Genomic DNA, 17,261 nt, shown 5'->3' on the forward strand with positions numbered 1-17,261 from the left:
GCCTTCGCAACGTAGCTCGAATAACGTTATACAGCAGTGTTATGAAATTTCATTCCTCAACGCTCTCAAAGCGGCGATATTAATCGCCTAATTACTAATTCAACGTTTCAACTTCTTTCATCGTTTTGGAAACGCTCCGAAATCTCGGTCTGATAAACCTCTGACACGAGTCGAATTTTTGCCACGCTATACCGCCAAGTATACGTTGTATTATATGTATACTCGAACCTTTTGTTATATTTACTTTACCAACTTTATTAAAGTTTCGTTCAGAAATGAGGAGTATAACTTTTACCGAGATAATAATATTCCTCTACATATACGTGTATGTGCCTATATAGGCGAGAGGCGGATGTTTAATTAATTTCGGTTTCATTAAACGACACTTCCAAAGCCAAGCCTAGAACCATTGTCTCAATTTGTGTTTTTTTTTTTTTTTCTCCCCCAATTTACCTTCCAACCAACTCCAATATTATTCTTTAATCCGTCAATTTTGAAGAAGGAGCTCAAGATCTTCTGTTGGTGGAACGATATAATCAAAAATCGACGAGGAGTGTTATCAAAAATAAAAAAAAAATAAAAAAAAACAGTCGTATCAACGGGAAAACGTTAAAATTGAGAGGAGATGAATAAGACCTGTAAGTCTTGATTACAGTCGAGTCGGAGCAATCGATTTACTAAAAAATATCGAACAAATCGAAGCTTGCGATTCATCGTAATTTGTCATTTTTGTTTACAGCGTACAGGTTAGGGTGATAATAAAAAAAAAAAAAAGAGTAATTTTCCAAAACGATAAACGATAAAGAAAACTTTGTTTTTGGAAATCGTGACTTGAAATTTTTGTTTTTCTTTTCTTGCTCCCACAGCAGAAATTGGTCTTATTCGAGAAAATCATTGTTATTATTGATTTTTCACTTTAAAAATCTGAACATTTTTTTTCAACCTACCGCAAGTAATTTATTTACAGCCTTTCGGCATTTCCAGCTGAAAATCATAAATTTAACAACAGTTTAGCTACAAATGTCGATTTTTTTCTTCTTTACAAAACAAGTCGTGTGAGTCTTTCAAAAAAACATTCTTTGCGCCAAATTTTCTCGCCTCTACATCGTGCTGATGTTAACCTTATGATTTTTAGTTGAGAAAGCAGGAAAAAAAAAAAAAAAAAACGAAACAACGACGGTAAATAAATTACTTGAGGCAGCAACAAAAAACTTTCAGGGTACAAAAATTAAAAAAAAAAAAAAAAAAAAATCACGATGTTATTCAATACGAATACTTTTTGCTACGGAAGCAAAAAACAAATCTCACGTCGCAATTTTGAACAAAAAGCAGAAAAAAAAAATCGAAAAGTCGATTGAACACTGTCTGAGTTTTGTTTTTTTTTTTTTTTTTTTTTCTTCTAATTCTGAAATTTGTGAAAATTAATCAATTTTTAACGTACCAACAATTTTCGGTAGAGCTCTGAGAAAAAAATATGGATTTTTTTTTATTACCACCCTGATACCGGTTTTAATTTTTATCACGCAATTTTTCGTTTATACCTAATTTCGTTGCGTAGTTTCAGCTGCGCGTCAGCGTTCGTTTGTGTTTATAAATAATTTCGGCTTCTACGGGTAACTTTGCGTTTGCACGAGAAACACGTAGCTTGGCGAAATAATCCGATTTCACCTGAATATAAGAGCGCCCTGCCGGCAGACTCTACCCTCACTTTTTGGTAAACCCTCTCTAAATTTTCCTTCTCTTTTCACAACCGCTTCGTTCGTCACGTTCAACAAAACAGGGCTTGGTACTCTCGCCTTTCGTATAACGCCTGCCAATAAAAAGTTTTACAACGAAATATGCGGTGTAACGTCGACGCGGACAAAAATAAAATATCAATTCATCGTATCCGTTAATTTGATTCTTTTCTACGATAAGATTTATTCGTTTTTCTTTAATTTCTTCTTTTATAAATACAGAGAGAAAAGTTTCGTTCACAAAAAGCATAGGGTAGATAGTTTTAAGTTATAGAATCGAATTCACGCCGCTCGACTATTTGTGTATAAGTGTGAAAAATACGTAAGAGCCTTCTTATTCGTCCTTTTTATTCCTGTACCTACACTGAGACAAATTTCATTTGTTACAGTAACTAGAAAAATTGAGTAAAACAGGTATCGTTAAGAAAACTGTTTGAATATTGTTGGAATTGCAAAAAACGAGCTACGCCTAACCATTTTGCGCTATCGTCGATCCTTTTTTGGTTGTTGCAACGCAGAATCAGTTTGTGAGGTTTACTCTACTTTTTTAGCTAAGCAAGGCTTTAACGTCAATTTATTCTTGCACAAGCGTTAAATTTTCGCAACAGTTGAAAGAAAATATAGCAACAGTGATCGTAACGAGAAGGAAAAACCTAATTTTCATTTTCTACCTAGAACAATATTGTTCGATCGCGGTAAGAAATGAAAATAGTTAATAACTAAAAATTTCTCTCATTGTACAAACACACGCAACACACAGACGTTCGTCTGAAGATGATTGTAGGTGATTTTCCAAATCTCCAAAACGTGGAGATTAATGTAAACTCAACTTTTCATTTTCGGGCTGATTACGATAATTAATATTTTTCCTCTGAAGTCAGAGAAACGGGAAGTTAAAAATAGCAGAGTTTCCCGGAAGCGGGAAAGAAGATTATAAAGAATTATGCGTACCAAGGTTCGGCGTAAAAAATATGAGAACGACTTCAAACGAAATACAAAAAAATATTTAGAACCTCGTAGGTGTAGAAAATATAACAATAAACGATACATCAATCCATTTTTCTAGTATTTAGCTGCAGCAGGCGTCGAGAATGTCATACCTGTAAATAAATTTGTACGCTATATTTATTTGCCATGTATCTCGCCTCGTATTTTTCTGTTGCATCTACGTCTGATTGTCACAGATCGCCGCGTTTCTGCAGAAACGGATCAGGTTTCATTTAAGGTGAACTTGTCTGAAATTCAAATACGTTCCGTACAGTAGCTTCAAAAATATCGCACGTATTTATTATATCACGGAAGCTTACAAGGGAATGTTTTTTTCAAACGTGTCGCAAGTTTTAATTCCAGCAGTAAGGTTGATTCGTTTACGTCAAACATTAGAAATTAGTCAATAGAATTTCGCCCTCGTTAAGTAACGTATTTAAAATGAGTTTTTCTCTTCAAATTCATATACCGAGATTATTGTTCGATTTGTCGTGATTGAATTTGTTCTAAAAACGAGCGAATAATTTATACACCTCTAATTCGCTTGCTCCGGCTATTATTACTACTGTTGTTATTATTTTAACTCATTCGTTGTCGACAGAATTGAATCAAGCGAGCGTTAATTAGTCGAAATTAGGGGTTTCGTTACGCTAGTATAATACTAAAAGAGGAAAATAAAACAGCCGTGCAATTACGAGCTTATCTCGCGTCTGGTGGTGGGTGATTAATCACGTCGTGTCATCGTTATTATCCCAGAATAGAAATTCAGCAAGTCGATCGTATTTGATATTTTTACCTAATTGGTTCAACCCTGGTAATGTAGGTCCAATGAAATGGCTGCGCACACGCGGATACTCCATATTTTAGCGAAACTTGAGATACGTATGATTCGATCTATTCGCTCAGGGATTTTCGTCGTCGAATAATAACTTTATACTCACTCGATCTCAGCCTGTAATCAAACTTCATTCGCATCGCTTTTCGATCCGGTGTAAATGCAGTTATAACTACGTTGCATTTATACGGAAATTGATGATAAAGCTGAAAAAACTGCAGCGCCCGCGAGCGAATCGTCGATCAATTATAGATTGGCGAGAATCGAATACAGGCCTGCAGATTCTTATTTCACACCACGGTGAAGAAGAAAATTTTCATTCATTCTATTCAACCTAGGAATTAATTCGCTCGATCGTTTCATTTTCAAACGATAGGTTTTCAAGAATATTTGATAAAATTTATTTAACAAGATATTCGTACGAATTGACGTATACAGAAAAGGCTGAAATTTTAGTTAATTTAATTGAATGTTCAACCGGCTGGAAGAGAATTTCATTCGGTTTGTAGAACACTATATATTTAATTAAATCTATCTTCAAATGAATTTTCATTATATTCAAGTAAACCCGGGTTTAATACAATACTATTTCATTTTGTACGAAACAGGCATCGTTTTTTTTTCATTCGAGTGCAGTTTCGCTTCGCATTCTCAATTAATCTATGTACGTGATAATCGAGATGAATAAATTGATGTAAAGAGAAGTTGGAAAAATTGACTGACCCAAAAATACAAGTTTTCATACAAGTTTTTTGATATTTTTAGTATTTGCGGTAATATAAGAATCCTGAGAAACAAAGCTTCAAGTTCTTCACAATCGGTAACTCGGATATGTTTTCACCGATTTTTATCAAAATGTAATCAGTTCTTTTCTAAGTGAAAGTAAACCGATGAACCAAATTTCATCTAATTCGGTCCATCCAATTTCGAGTTACTTCCGGACGAGAGAAATGATCGTTAAAAAGAAAAAGAAAAAGATAAAAAACTTAATAACCACGCAAGCGATTTTGCATAAGATCGTCAAAATTTACACGAACTTTATCGGTCTTATTACCGTGGCATGTATAGACCTAAAACAAGTTCAAAGTAAGTAAAATTAACTCGTGCCACGCTTCTTCGTCAAGACAACGAGCAAACAATGATTATTATTCAGGGTTCTCCTTCATCAGAATTAGAGAACCTATCCGCGTTATCGGGCTTCTTGTACTTATACAGGGTCTGTCTTCCTCGTGGAACATCCCTTGATGTAAATTATTCTTACCTTCCTTACTACACCTCAGACTGATTGCGATTGAGAAGCACAGAAGCACGACGAATACCAAATCGTAGTTCAGGTTTCCATCCCCAATGATCGCTAACTCGTTATATACTGTAGTAAAAACTGTTTATAACAAATAATGTACCTATGGATGTGATACGAAGTGAATATGCCTGCATTTATGAAATTTAGTACACATATTACCGTAATCAGCCCTCAGTTATGCAATTCAGGGTACTTTTTATAGAAATCCGCATGTATTTATGTAATTCTGGACACGCTTTGGTCGAATTACGCCTTCATTTATGCAGTTCAAGGTACATTTTATCAAATTCAGCCTGCATTTATGCAATTCAGGGTACATCTCGGCAAAATTCGCCTGTGTTTATGCAATTCAGGATACGCTTTGATTGAAATGCGCCTTCATTTATGCAATTTGAGATACATTTCATCGACATCAGCCTGCATTTATGCAATTCGGGATACATTTCGAAAAAATCCGCCTGCATTTATACAATTCAGGATACGTCTTGATTGAAATTCGCCTTCATTCATGCAATTTGAGATATATTTTACCGAAATCCGTCAGCATTTGTGCAATTCAGGGTACATTGCACAATCGGTCAGTCATCAATAACAAACGTCGATCAACAAAATGTACGTAACCAGTTGCGGTAATGCAGGCGGATTTCGATTAAATGCACCATGGATTTCACGAGTATAGGCGAATTTGCCATGGGACATTTTTACGAATACAGGCGTGTAGTGAGTTATTTTGTTTACTGCTATGCGTCTTCTTTTTTCTAAATTTCTTTCGGTCGATTAAACGCGATACGGATCGTTTGTTTTTTCGGTTTTCACGTATCGAATGGGTGGATAAAATTTTAGAGTTAAACGCGCGTGAAACGACGAGAAATCTTGATGCTAACTACGCTTTCCGATGCCCTGCTCGAAACGTAAAAACAGACGTTCTCGATGTCGGAGAAAGAAGAGAAATGCTTTCATCATCTTCTTCATGGCTGTTCAACGCCGGCTTCCCAATTGTCCCGTTTCTAGGATCGCCAAGATTGCCGGTATGCGATGGAAAACTATGACCGCTGCGCAGAAAATGAAATACATGCGCATGGCTAAACGAACCAAAAAAACCTGAACACAATTGTGAGTGGGCGAGTTTCACATCGACGTGTTATAAACCTAAATGTAATATAGTTAGGCTAAGGTCCAATAGACAAGTTAGACTCATATGTGTTGTGCATGAGACGTCATCTTTAAGAGGCAACAACATTCTAAAAACGAGTAGGATTTCTTTTCAGAGGGTTTATTTAACACATATTGTGGTATGGAAATTCTCCTTTTTTTTTTATTTTTTTTTTTTTTTATTAGCATTTTGATGACAAATGCCGGCGACAGAACCAATCTTTGAGATTGTTTTTTTTTTTTTTTTGTTACGAGTCCTTCACGGGAGGACGGATTTCTCGTAAGTTCATAGATCTGAAACAAAAAACTAAAATTTCTTATGATCTGGATACTATTGTCTATGAAACTACGTAGGGTTTTTTTTTGTTTACCATCAAATTTGGTGGAAATGGTGCATTTTTGATGAAACGAATCGATTTTTGGTCAAAAACTATGATAAAAATAAAGTTTACATTAAAGTTTTAAAAAAAATGGCTACGCACTTTCGCAGAGAATGTAATTGTGAAGCTACTGTCAATATTTCAAATCAATCCATGCAACGGTGCTGAAGAAATCTCTCCTCCCAGTTTGAGAAATGTGGTTTCGAGAAAAATGCGTCTACAATTTTGCGAGCACTGTGACTAAATCGAGAATTGAACCTTGTAACAATTAATTTTTTTTCCATTATAGGACCAACTGGATATGATTTTTATAAAATGTAATTTAAAATATATTGTTTAAACGAAAAACAGGGTTCGAATTTTTCAAAATTCTAGAGCGGTGTCATCCCTTAAATAACCAACCTTCTATGACCGACACCAACCGGCATCAGTTAATAATGAGAAGCGTAATGTGCAGAAATGTAAAAACCTATTATTCTTTGTAACAAGAACTCCTGCGGGAATTTAATTCGGCCAGACTGGCGAGCAACCTGTTCAAAGATACCGCAGACGTGAACCTAATCGAGTCACGAGACTCGTTCTTGTCCGATGCCTGATATTCAGGGATATTTCAGGCATGGTTCTTAACTCTGGAGGATTGAAAATTATTCCACCGTGATTAGATTTTGAACATTTTTCCACAGTCATCCACGGATCTGGATGATGAGTATAATATGTTATACCGCGCGTATTATAAATCTGTTATTTACCCGTATTTGAGATCTTATTAAAACGTCAGGGAATTTGGAAATGAAATTATACAATCGTTCTTTGCTTTTTAAACGTATAATTCTATGCTTCGCTTGGCGACACCGTAATGGATGCAATTTTAAGGCAAAGACCAATCTTTATCCTAACCTTCTTCCCTTCGGTGAAGGGATTATACAAGTTGCTGCTTCGTTTGTTATTATTATTCGTCTCAATGTTTCGTGGCTGCGTAATTACCGTGAGATTGACGTGAAAATGTCATACTGCTACGTTAGGGTGTGTCGAAAATAAAAAAAATATATATCTTAGAAACAGGTTTAAAAGGTTCATTTAGGTATAAAAATACACCTGTTAAAATTTGAACTCTTAATTATAGTTATAAAAATCAGAAGGAGGAAAAACCATTTTTCCCGTGTTATTCTTAATGAATATAGAAAAGTCCGATTTGCAACATCTTAATGTTAACATTAAGAGTTCAAATTTTAACAGGCGTATTTTTATATCCAAACGAATACTTTTGAACCTGTTTCTAAAGAACAAAAAAAAAAATTTTCTTTATTTTTTAAAAATTAGGATTTTGTTTTTTCATTTTCTTTCTCATTTTTAGATTACATTTCACGTCACGTCGCGTTCGAAAATAAAATTTTTGCACGTCATTTCGAAACCCGTAGGTGTAAAGTTTCGTTTGGGAAAATTTCCTGTTCGAATTCCGTCGGTTTACTCATCAATGTTTGAATAAAAATCGGTAATGGATGTGACTCCTGGCAGTCTACGCGTTGTGTTATATTCTACGCTTCTATTCATAGAATCGCCATCTTATTTTATATCACACTGTTACATCCAGTCTTGTGTTACGTCAATCCTGAATATGGCGACATTGCGTTTCTCTTTCTCTCTTTCACTTTATACGATCTAGATCAGCGGTACAAAAAAGTTTGTACAGTTCGTGACGAAAAAAAATTTCAACCTGGATAAACATAACGTACTTTACTTTCACCAGCTGGATCGAGACCCGAGACGCGTGTTGTGCGTAATTTGTCATGTTCGTTTTCAAACTCTGCAACGTGTAAAGATCGTGCGATATTTTTTCTGCGTGTATAAAAATTTTAAACTCAATTCCTAATGCTTTTTGACATTGAAAGACATGCTTTCGGTTAGATGTACAATAACTATCGTTTTTATTCAGCCATTTGATAGTTGTTTTTTTTTTTTTTTTTTCTTACAACTTACGTAATTTCAGAACGGATTCCTAATAACTACATTTGTATAGTAATAATTATTAGGTACTCCCAGTACCAGGGAGATTATATTTTACAGTCAAATAAATTTCAACAAGCATTAGAATAGAACGTGTAATAATGTTACAGCCCCGCAATCTTGTCCGAAATGAGTATGTATATATAAATCACAAAGTTTTTCGGTAAGAATTATTCCGACTAGATTGGTAATCGGCGGAGAGTGAAAAGAGCGGTCGGGGTTAACGGGTAAAAATGTCAAATACCTTCGAAGAATATTATAAATACCTTTGATATTGAACAAGCTATATTTGAGTCCAAATTCCTCTTCCATACAGGACTCCGAAATTGCATCTTATATTTTATTTAAAAAAAAAAAACAAAAAAAGGTTGATAATATGAAAAAAATAAATAAATAGACAAACAAATCTTTCACTTCCTTTACTTTCTAATTTTTCATCAACGCAATTGACGGTTATATTATACATAAAATATAGGTATAAACCTGTACTCCGTATTCCAGTTTCCAAACAATATCGGGCACCAGCATCACCCACACGTTTATGTATATTACTCGCACGGTAATGGAATCGCAAACATTTTTGCTAATGACTTTTCTTGATTGTTATTACGGTTGTTATTGTTATTATTATTATCATTATTATTATTAATAATAATTATTGTCGTTTGTTTGTACACTACGCATGTGGTATTTAGAACACGCTTCGAGAGTACTGGCTAATTATGAAAAATAATTTTAATATACGCGAGTCACGTGCATACGATGCACGGGGTTGAGAAATAAGAAGAGAGAGAGAGAAAAATAAAAAAAAAAATGAAACAGCAACCGCTCATATTTCATTCACGCTAATTCGCTTTGCTAACGCTGTAACGTCCACAGAGAGAAAATACGGGCCACGTCCTTACTTAATTAATTAAACATTAAGAAACATGAAGCTTCGTTTCCCGAAAAATCCTCTCTCCGTGAAAAATGATACACAGTCCACTTATCGAGGATTTTAACCATGTCATGCTAGTTGCCACGCATTTTTTCACGGTACATTTGTAGAGATTATAATATTCAACGATTGTTTAAAGCTAGTGAAACGAAACAAGTGTGTAAGAAAAAAAAAAAAAAAATATAACCTAGCAATTGAACGAACTCTTACCGTTGCAGTCAAAGGGTTTATATAATTTTGATACGTCGTGTTACTAACAATCCTAGTTATTCGAAATAGTGAAAATTAATTGACACGCAACAGCGGCGGCGGCACCGATGCGATGCTCTAATTGCATAGGGATCGTTATATGCAGTGTAACAAACGAATAGCGTGATAAAATCATCGGAGTGTGCATTATACGGATATGCGTATAATGATGATGATAATAATAACAACAACAACAACAACAATAATAATTAAATACCTACGCAGAGATGTACGACGTGCAGTGTAACGTCAAATTCTTTAATACGAATCAACTCGAGCGAAATGTTCCGATTTCTGCTGATGTCGATCCAGCGAGTAATTGCTTAATGGAAGATTAATAACTCCAAGTATCTACGCGTATCCGGAGTCTGTGCCAGATGTTACAGGCCGGGAAGACGAATGCCAGAAAAATATGGGGGAGACGAGAATCGGCTCGAACTAATCACCTCTAATTAGATATAGGTATACCTTACCGTACAAATAGGTATCACCTATGTAGTGTGGAAGTATATACAACGGGTGAATATTGTATATGTGATACGTCGCGACATGTAGAAATCGGAATTCGGTTTATTTACTAATACGCTTGATTGAATTTATCTTGAGTATCCAGATCAATTTTTTTTTTTAATGCCTTCCAAATTACTGCTTCTCCATGACGCAGAGATGTGAAAAATTCGTCTTTCGATTATTCGTAAAAATATTTTTAAGTGTGCATTTTACAGTGAAATGGTAGGGTTTTTTTCATTATCCATACGTTGCCGAAGTTTTCAGCCTCGAATGATGTAGGTTTTTTTTTTTTTTTAATTCACGAGATTTTTAGCCAGATTGAAAGAATGTAATATTATGATTCTCTCATTGATTATTCTGAGTTTTTGATTACAGAAACTTATAATTGAATGCAAAACCACAGCCCGAAACAAGTTCACGAAAATAGATTGTTCTACAATTCTACATTCGTTTCATTTTCTTCACTTCAAGTCTATGAAAATTGCTTTTCCATGAATTTTCTATTGGGGTCCATAGATTTTTCCTCGAATCCGTTGAAGCTTATTGCTCTCTAAAAACATGTATCAAACTCTACTCAAAAGTATTTATCCTTATAATTTCTGGGTAAAGACAATACAATACAGTTCTATGAAAAACAACGCACGTCTAACTGAATTCGTTTTTAACTATTTTCAGAAATTACGCATAGATTTCAAACTGCGAGACGGGAAGTGCGCCAGTTACTATTGCAGTATCTTCTCCCTTGGCTTCACAACATGGAATTGGTCGACCCAAACGTGCCTCCACCTTCCAACCCTCTGAGCTACTATCAGGTGAAGTCTTAGTTTATACTCATTGTCAGCCATAGCAGAAACGTGACATGTTTTTATATCTCAAGGCTCTTGTATTTAGTTTCAATCAAACCGCGGTGAAATTTACAAAGAAAGATTTAAATTTCGCGGTCATTTGTAACGTCAGCAAGCTGACCCAGTCTTAGGGCCCCGTTTAAAAAAATCTCTTGGAGGCGCCGGGTATCGATCCCGGTACCTCTCACATGCTAAGCGAGCGCTCTACCATCTGAGCTACGCCCCCCTTGATCCAAATTTCCTCGTCGATTGTCAAGATCGTCAAGCTGGCCCAGTTTTGGGGCCCCATTCAAAAAAATGTCTTGGAGGCGCCGGGTATCGATCCCGGTACCTCTCACATGCTAAGCGAGCGCTCTACCATCTGAGCTACGTCCCCGGTGATCCAAATTTCCTCCTCGATTGTCAAGATCGTCAAGCTGGCCCAGTTTTGGGGCCTCAATCAAAAAAATGTCTTGGAGGCGCCGGGTATCGATCCCGGTACCTCTCACATGCTAAGCGAGCGCTCTACCATCTGAGCTACGCCCCCGGTGATCCAAATTTCCTCGTCGATTGTCAAGATCGTCAAGCTGGCCCAGTTTTGGGGCCCCATTCAAAAAAATGTCTTGGAGGCGCCGGGTATCGATCCCGGTACCTCTCACATGCTAAGCGAGCGCTCTACCATCTGAGCTACGCCCCCGGTGATCCACATTCGTTTCACGATTCTCACGATCGGCAAGCTGGCCTAGTTTGAGGTCCCGATTTGAAAAAAAAAAATCGAATATGCGAAACTATGGAAAATTTACTTCACGTTTTCTGATACGGGTCTTTCGCCTTTTTAGTACTATGCAAGTGATGTCACACGAGGAGGACCTCGTCGAGAAGGATGGGGTAGCGCCGAGGCAACAGAGATGGTGCTGAATAATTTGTTTTACATCACTGCCAAGGTACTCTCACAAGTTGATTTTTGTTCGCGTATCACAGGTCTGAATAATAAATATTTATAAGGTGTGCATGAAATTACAACTGTATTGGTCATTCAATAAATTTTCACGCTTCTTCGAATCGCATAAAAATTTGCAACTGTGGCAGGAAAACGATACTCAAAGTGATAATGAAGTTAATGTGCATATCGCACTTCTGATGTAATAACTCAGTAATTCTACACTGAGACTAAGTTGATGAAAAATATTGTACAGTTTGCAGATGAACATCCAAAAGAAACGGAAGAATTATGGGCAACTTTGTGTGGTTGCTGGCCCAATAATCTCAAAGTCATCATTCGATATCTGATAATAGTGTCAGGCATGGCACCGATAGAACTATTACCATATGTGAGTGATTATTAGAAAAGTATTATGAATTACACATAGTAATATGTGTGCATGCTAATGACACATTTCGTAAGTATACTGTCTCTTATAATTGTGTTTATACATTTTTATGCAGGTATATCCTTACTTTTAGTATATCTATTGACACAAACATGATTAATCTGTCAGGCAAAACGTGTAGTTCTCTACCTGGCGAGAGCCAGACCTGATCGTCTTCTCGATGAAATGATGACGGAATTACAAACAGTTGAGACGTTGAACTGTCTCATTGAACGTACCGAAACGCCTCCGTTCTACAGGCTTACCAGCATGAGGAAGGCTTCGTCACACAGCGACGCTCCTGCTGCAGATCCAGCAAATCCGTCGAGAGATTTGGGAGTGGAAAAAGGTACCATTCACACAAAACGACATTCCGGAGAAGATCCCATCAAGACAGGGTAAGATATCACTTTTTACTGCATGTGTCGAATGGATCTGAAAAAATCCATCCAGGTATACAGACAAGCATAAAAATACCTAGAAGCTATAAAGTGCTTGAAAGGCAATTGTTGAATTAATTTTTTCACACATTTACCTTAGCGGCTCAAAATCAGATACAGCCTTACGAGCACTGGCAGGATTTCCTACGCCTCGTGTTGAAAAAACTAGAACTTGTAGCGGCCCACCTGGTTTGCCAGACGATTTGTCAACACCTACAACTGAAGCCGAGGTACAATTTAGTGAATTTTATATGCCCAGTTTACATGCTGCACACCATTGAAAAATAATACTATTGAAGATATGTTATATTAATCGTAAACATTTACAACCTGTTTTACTATTGATCTAAGAGTGAGCTTTTATCAAACACCCGCAGTTACACGGAAATTTACAATGAAACGTTGACAACTCATCACAGTTGTAGCTAGTACATCAGCAAAAATACTTTGGACCATTCCAGACAGAGGCTAATTCATGATCTGTAAAATACTCCAAATATTTTGTTAAAGTTTACAGATTTTCGCATGTTTTCTTAATAGATTGCCTCTGGTTCTCTTCACTCATCCTCCATTTGTTTACGATTTTCTGTATTTAATTGCTAGTTTCAACCAGATGGATAAATAAATGGTTCTTTTACAGTCGTTGGTATAATTCCAAAGTATATTATGCATCTAGTTTCAAAATAGTAACCGTAGCAGGTTTAATGAATATTTAAACTCTCCACTTTTACTCGTAAAGTAAATTACTCATCTACTTTTTTACTTAATCAACTTGTCAACTTCAGCTCAATACCGACGAGTCATGTTACGTACCTCGAAACGTGGTCGGCGGAAATGGCAAAGTCAATTGTCCAGGGGAGAAGTTTGACATTCCTCAACCACATCCGTTACCGATGCCAGAGTACGGAGGCTACTTTGCACCGCTTACTGAATATCTTCCGGACAGTTCCCAGCCTATAAGCGGCTTCCACAGGTAACAACCTTAAGAATATGCAAAAAATCAAATTCTCATTACGAAATCTTAAAATTGTTTCAAACTTTCAGATGCAATATTGCAGTGATGCTGCTCACCGACGTCGTCGTTGACGGAGTTGAATTGGACTGGGCTATTCACGTTCCTCTAATGCTTCATATTGTCTTTCTGGGTCTGGATCATTCAAGACCGTTAGTCAGAGATCATTGTCGATGTCTTTTGCTCAACCTTCTTGTTGTCTTGGGTGATCATCGCGATCATTTGGGCGTCGCACGCGTTCTTCTCGCATCTCGCACAGAACAATTAGGACTTGGCTTAACAACTCCAGCTCTGCCAGTTCTTGAGCATAATTTCACCGAAGTTGATCCAGAATTTGACAGTTATCTATTCGTTCCACCTCCTCAGGCAGTTTGCACTACAGTTCCTCAATCAGTTGCAGAAGATTCCAAGGAACTGATTGTTCCGGTTTTCGGTAATATCGAATCTCCTTGCTGTTCTTTTGATAATATAGGCTCTGGATCAATCGATTGCGTATTTCTTCACCCAGTGGAAACCTCGGCACCTAGTAGCAGTACATCGTCGATAGGGTCAACTGGCACAGTGCCTGTTATTGTTACACCAGAAGATGGTGCCAACTGGGCAGGACCGCAGCCTGGTCCTAATATGTCCATCCAGGACGTGATCAAGTCGTTGATCAACTTTCTGGCAGCCAGGTAAAAATAAAATTCGGATTATTAGATGTGTGGAACTGCATCAAGCACATTAATATTTTGTAGGACAAATCAACCGTTGTGGAATTATGAAGATATGACTGCGAAAGTATGGTGGGTAAGGAGTGCTGAACAGCTAACCGTGTTATTGCGCCACGTATTACGCGTATTCAGAGACTCCTTACCGCATGCTCTTGTCAGTCAGCGATGGGCGCAAACAGCGCTTCAGCTTGGTCTTTCTTGCTCGTCTCGGCATTACGCCGGAAGATCGCTGCAAGTTTTCAGGGCGTTACGAGTTCCTATTACTTCCAGAATGCTGTCGGACATTTTGTCCAGACTAGTGGAGACGGTAGCTGAACAAGGAGAAGATATGCAGGTAAAATGATTATCACTTTTGAATCGCTTAAGTTCACGAAACTTGACTTATTATTGACAAGTGTTTTATTCGTGAAGGGATACGTCACGGAACTTCTTTTGACTCTTGAAGCAGCCGTCGATTCACTTGAGTCAGATTTTAGGCCGTTAGACTTTATGAAAGAAATTTTCAAATCAACGCCAAACTTGAATAACAAGGATCCGGTGTCAGGAATGATAATTGGCGGAAAGCGCAGTCCCGGAGGTGGAAATTTCTATCCACTTGGACCGTTTTTCTCACATCTTAATCAAGGTGGCCATACACGTAGTACAAGTTATTCCGTCAGCTACTGTATGAGGAAACCCAGTGGTAGTCCAGCGACCGATCCAAAAGGTATTCGGCTTATCTATTATTTACCAAACTTTTGATCAACGTAAAATGAAAGTTTTATTAACAGTGTAACGACGTTTGCAGAGTTAGAAAATCGAACCGGTTGCAGTAAGTATCCGAACACAAACCTGTCCAGATCAAGATCAGCGCAATCCTTGAAGTTGTTAGGCGATTCAGCGACGCAGGATGACAAGATGACCATATTAGCTCAGCTGTTCTGGCTCTCCGTATCACTCTTGGAGTCTGATTACGAGCACGAGTTTCTACTGGCCTTGAGACTTTTGAGCAGAGTACTGCATCGGCTTCCGCTAGATCGTCCAGACGCCAGAGATAAAGTGGAAAAATTACAACAACAATTGAGGTGGAATTCTTTTCCGGGCGTACATGCTTTATTACTTAAAGGATGCACCAGCCCTAACACCTACGAACCAGTTGTCACATTACTGTCACAATTTACTCCACTGTTGGATCTTCCTGTAGTTGATCCAACGCAGAGCTTAGCCTTCCCCATGAACGTAGTGTCGCTCTTACCTTACATGCTTCTTAATTACGAGGACGCCAATGAACTGTGCATCAGAAGCGCCAAAAATATTGCCCAAGTAAGATTTCTAAAAAGTGTTCTTGCGAGCCTCGTATAGTTGAGGGTATCGATATTTTTTTTTACGAATACTTGTTGCATGTATGATTTCAGGTCAGTTCAGAGAAGGGTAAGAAATTGGAAAATCTTGGAACCGTGATGACGCTGTACAGTCGTCGAACTTTTAGCAAGGAAAGCTTTCAGTGGACAAAATGTGTTGTTAAATATTTGTACGATACTTATGCTCACCTCAGTTTTAACATGCTCGCATTTCTGATTGAAGTCCTTGAGAAGGGACCGGCGAGTGTAGCGTTACCAGTTCTTAGCATTATTCATTGCATGCTCCATTACGTCGATCTCGCTTCCCAAGCTGCTCAGCCTATCAACACGGAGTTACTGAGGGTCATTTCTAAATATGTTGAGGTAAGAATTACTTCAGAATGCATCATCGTCTGATTATCTCAGTAAGTATACGGTTTTCAATAAACGTTACGAATATTAATTCAACTAACGTTGTACTTGAATCTTATTTCGAGTTATTCTTATTGAATACAGGTTGTACATAATTGAATATATTCATGATCTCAGGGCACGCACTGGAAGGAAGCTCTGAAAATATTGAAACTGGTCGTAACAAGATCGTCGACACTAGTCGCTCCACCGATATCCCTTCATGGTTCCGCATGGGATTCATCGCTGGCATCGCCCCACCCAAGTTTCACAGACACAGAGATATTTACGAAAAAAGAATTACCTGGTACGATATTAACCCTATAACATTTATTTTGAGCATGAACAGTATAATAATCAATGCAATGTTTTGTATGTTTTGCATCTTGGATGGCACTGATTGCATGCATCTTCACATTGACTCCCAGGTTGTGAAACAAATAACAATGATAAATGAACATATTTTATTGAAAAATAAAGTCTATTTTTGTATCATTAGACTTACTTATTCATTGCTAATACTTACTTATCCCCTTGCAAAGACTCGTCGCACCAAATCTTGAATTTTTACCTTGACTATACTTTAATACTTTATTAACACAGGAAGAACTATGGATTTCACATTTGATCTATCGCAGACACCAGTAATTGGTAGATGCTGGCTCATAAGACAGATCCTAGATGACAAATTGGTAGCATCGCCACGACGTTCGCTCTCACTTTCGCCAGCCGATAGTAGCGCCATTGCTGGTTGGAAGCGGCCATGGATGTCACAAGTAACAAAACTTCATTAAATTGTTCATTTATTTACTACACATTATGATAGAACTTTTGTGATTATTTTTTACTTTGTTATTCTTATAGGGACGTGTCAGAGAATGCTTGGTGAACTTGTTGACGACTTGCGGACAACGCGTTGGACTGCCCAAGAGTCCGTCGGTAAGTTAAATCTTGATTTATTGGCTTTTGCCTTTTTTTTTTTACCACATGACTCGAAGCATATTTTTTTATTTCACAATTTCTCCAACCTCGACGTTTTTACGTAATTTGATTAACTGATTGCTTATCTCCCTATTTCT

At 37.3% G+C, this 17,261-nt stretch overlaps 1 protein-coding gene and 4 non-coding genes across 12 annotated transcripts in view; 1 reads left to right on the forward strand and 4 right to left on the reverse strand.

Moving 5' to 3' along the window:
- The window catches only part of LOC124174663 (protein furry), a 106,613-nt gene that overhangs the window by 85,937 nt on the left and 3,415 nt on the right, over window positions 1–17,261 (forward strand). For 7 of the 8 annotated variants that reach the window (XM_046553997.1, XM_046553990.1, XM_046553993.1 and 4 more), the window contains 15 exons: window positions 10,769–10,905; window positions 11,757–11,861; window positions 12,114–12,248; window positions 12,417–12,685; window positions 12,828–12,957; window positions 13,513–13,700; window positions 13,772–14,172; window positions 14,248–14,413; window positions 14,477–14,786; window positions 14,864–15,158; window positions 15,240–15,754; window positions 15,847–16,155; window positions 16,321–16,489; window positions 16,786–16,958; window positions 17,047–17,121. In XM_046553997.1, the coding sequence (XP_046409953.1) occupies window positions 10,769–10,905; window positions 11,757–11,861; window positions 12,114–12,248; window positions 12,417–12,685; window positions 12,828–12,957; window positions 13,513–13,700; window positions 13,772–14,172; window positions 14,248–14,413; window positions 14,477–14,786; window positions 14,864–15,158; window positions 15,240–15,754; window positions 15,847–16,155; window positions 16,321–16,489; window positions 16,786–16,958; window positions 17,047–17,121 (3,377 nt within the window). Of the gene's footprint in view, window positions 1–10,768; window positions 10,906–11,756; window positions 11,862–12,113; window positions 12,249–12,416; window positions 12,686–12,827; window positions 12,958–13,512; window positions 13,701–13,771; window positions 14,173–14,247; window positions 14,414–14,476; window positions 14,787–14,863; window positions 15,159–15,239; window positions 15,755–15,846; window positions 16,156–16,320; window positions 16,490–16,610; window positions 16,760–16,785; window positions 16,959–17,046; window positions 17,122–17,261 lie in introns of those variants that run through there. The other variant, XM_046553998.1, reaches the window with a different exon arrangement.
- Trnaa-agc lies at window positions 11,092–11,164 on the reverse strand. Its single transcript has one exon. It is a non-coding gene; the product is annotated as a tRNA-Ala (tRNA).
- Window positions 11,242–11,314, reverse strand: Trnaa-agc. The gene has a single exon. It is a non-coding gene; the product is annotated as a tRNA-Ala (tRNA).
- Window positions 11,392–11,464, reverse strand: Trnaa-agc. The gene has a single exon. It is a non-coding gene; the product is annotated as a tRNA-Ala (tRNA).
- On the reverse strand, window positions 11,542–11,614 carry Trnaa-agc. The gene has a single exon. It is a non-coding gene; the product is annotated as a tRNA-Ala (tRNA).

Source organism: Neodiprion fabricii, chromosome 2 (assembly GCF_021155785.1).
Source record: "Neodiprion fabricii isolate iyNeoFabr1 chromosome 2, iyNeoFabr1.1, whole genome shotgun sequence".
NCBI lineage: Eukaryota > Metazoa > Arthropoda > Insecta > Hymenoptera > Diprionidae > Neodiprion > Neodiprion fabricii.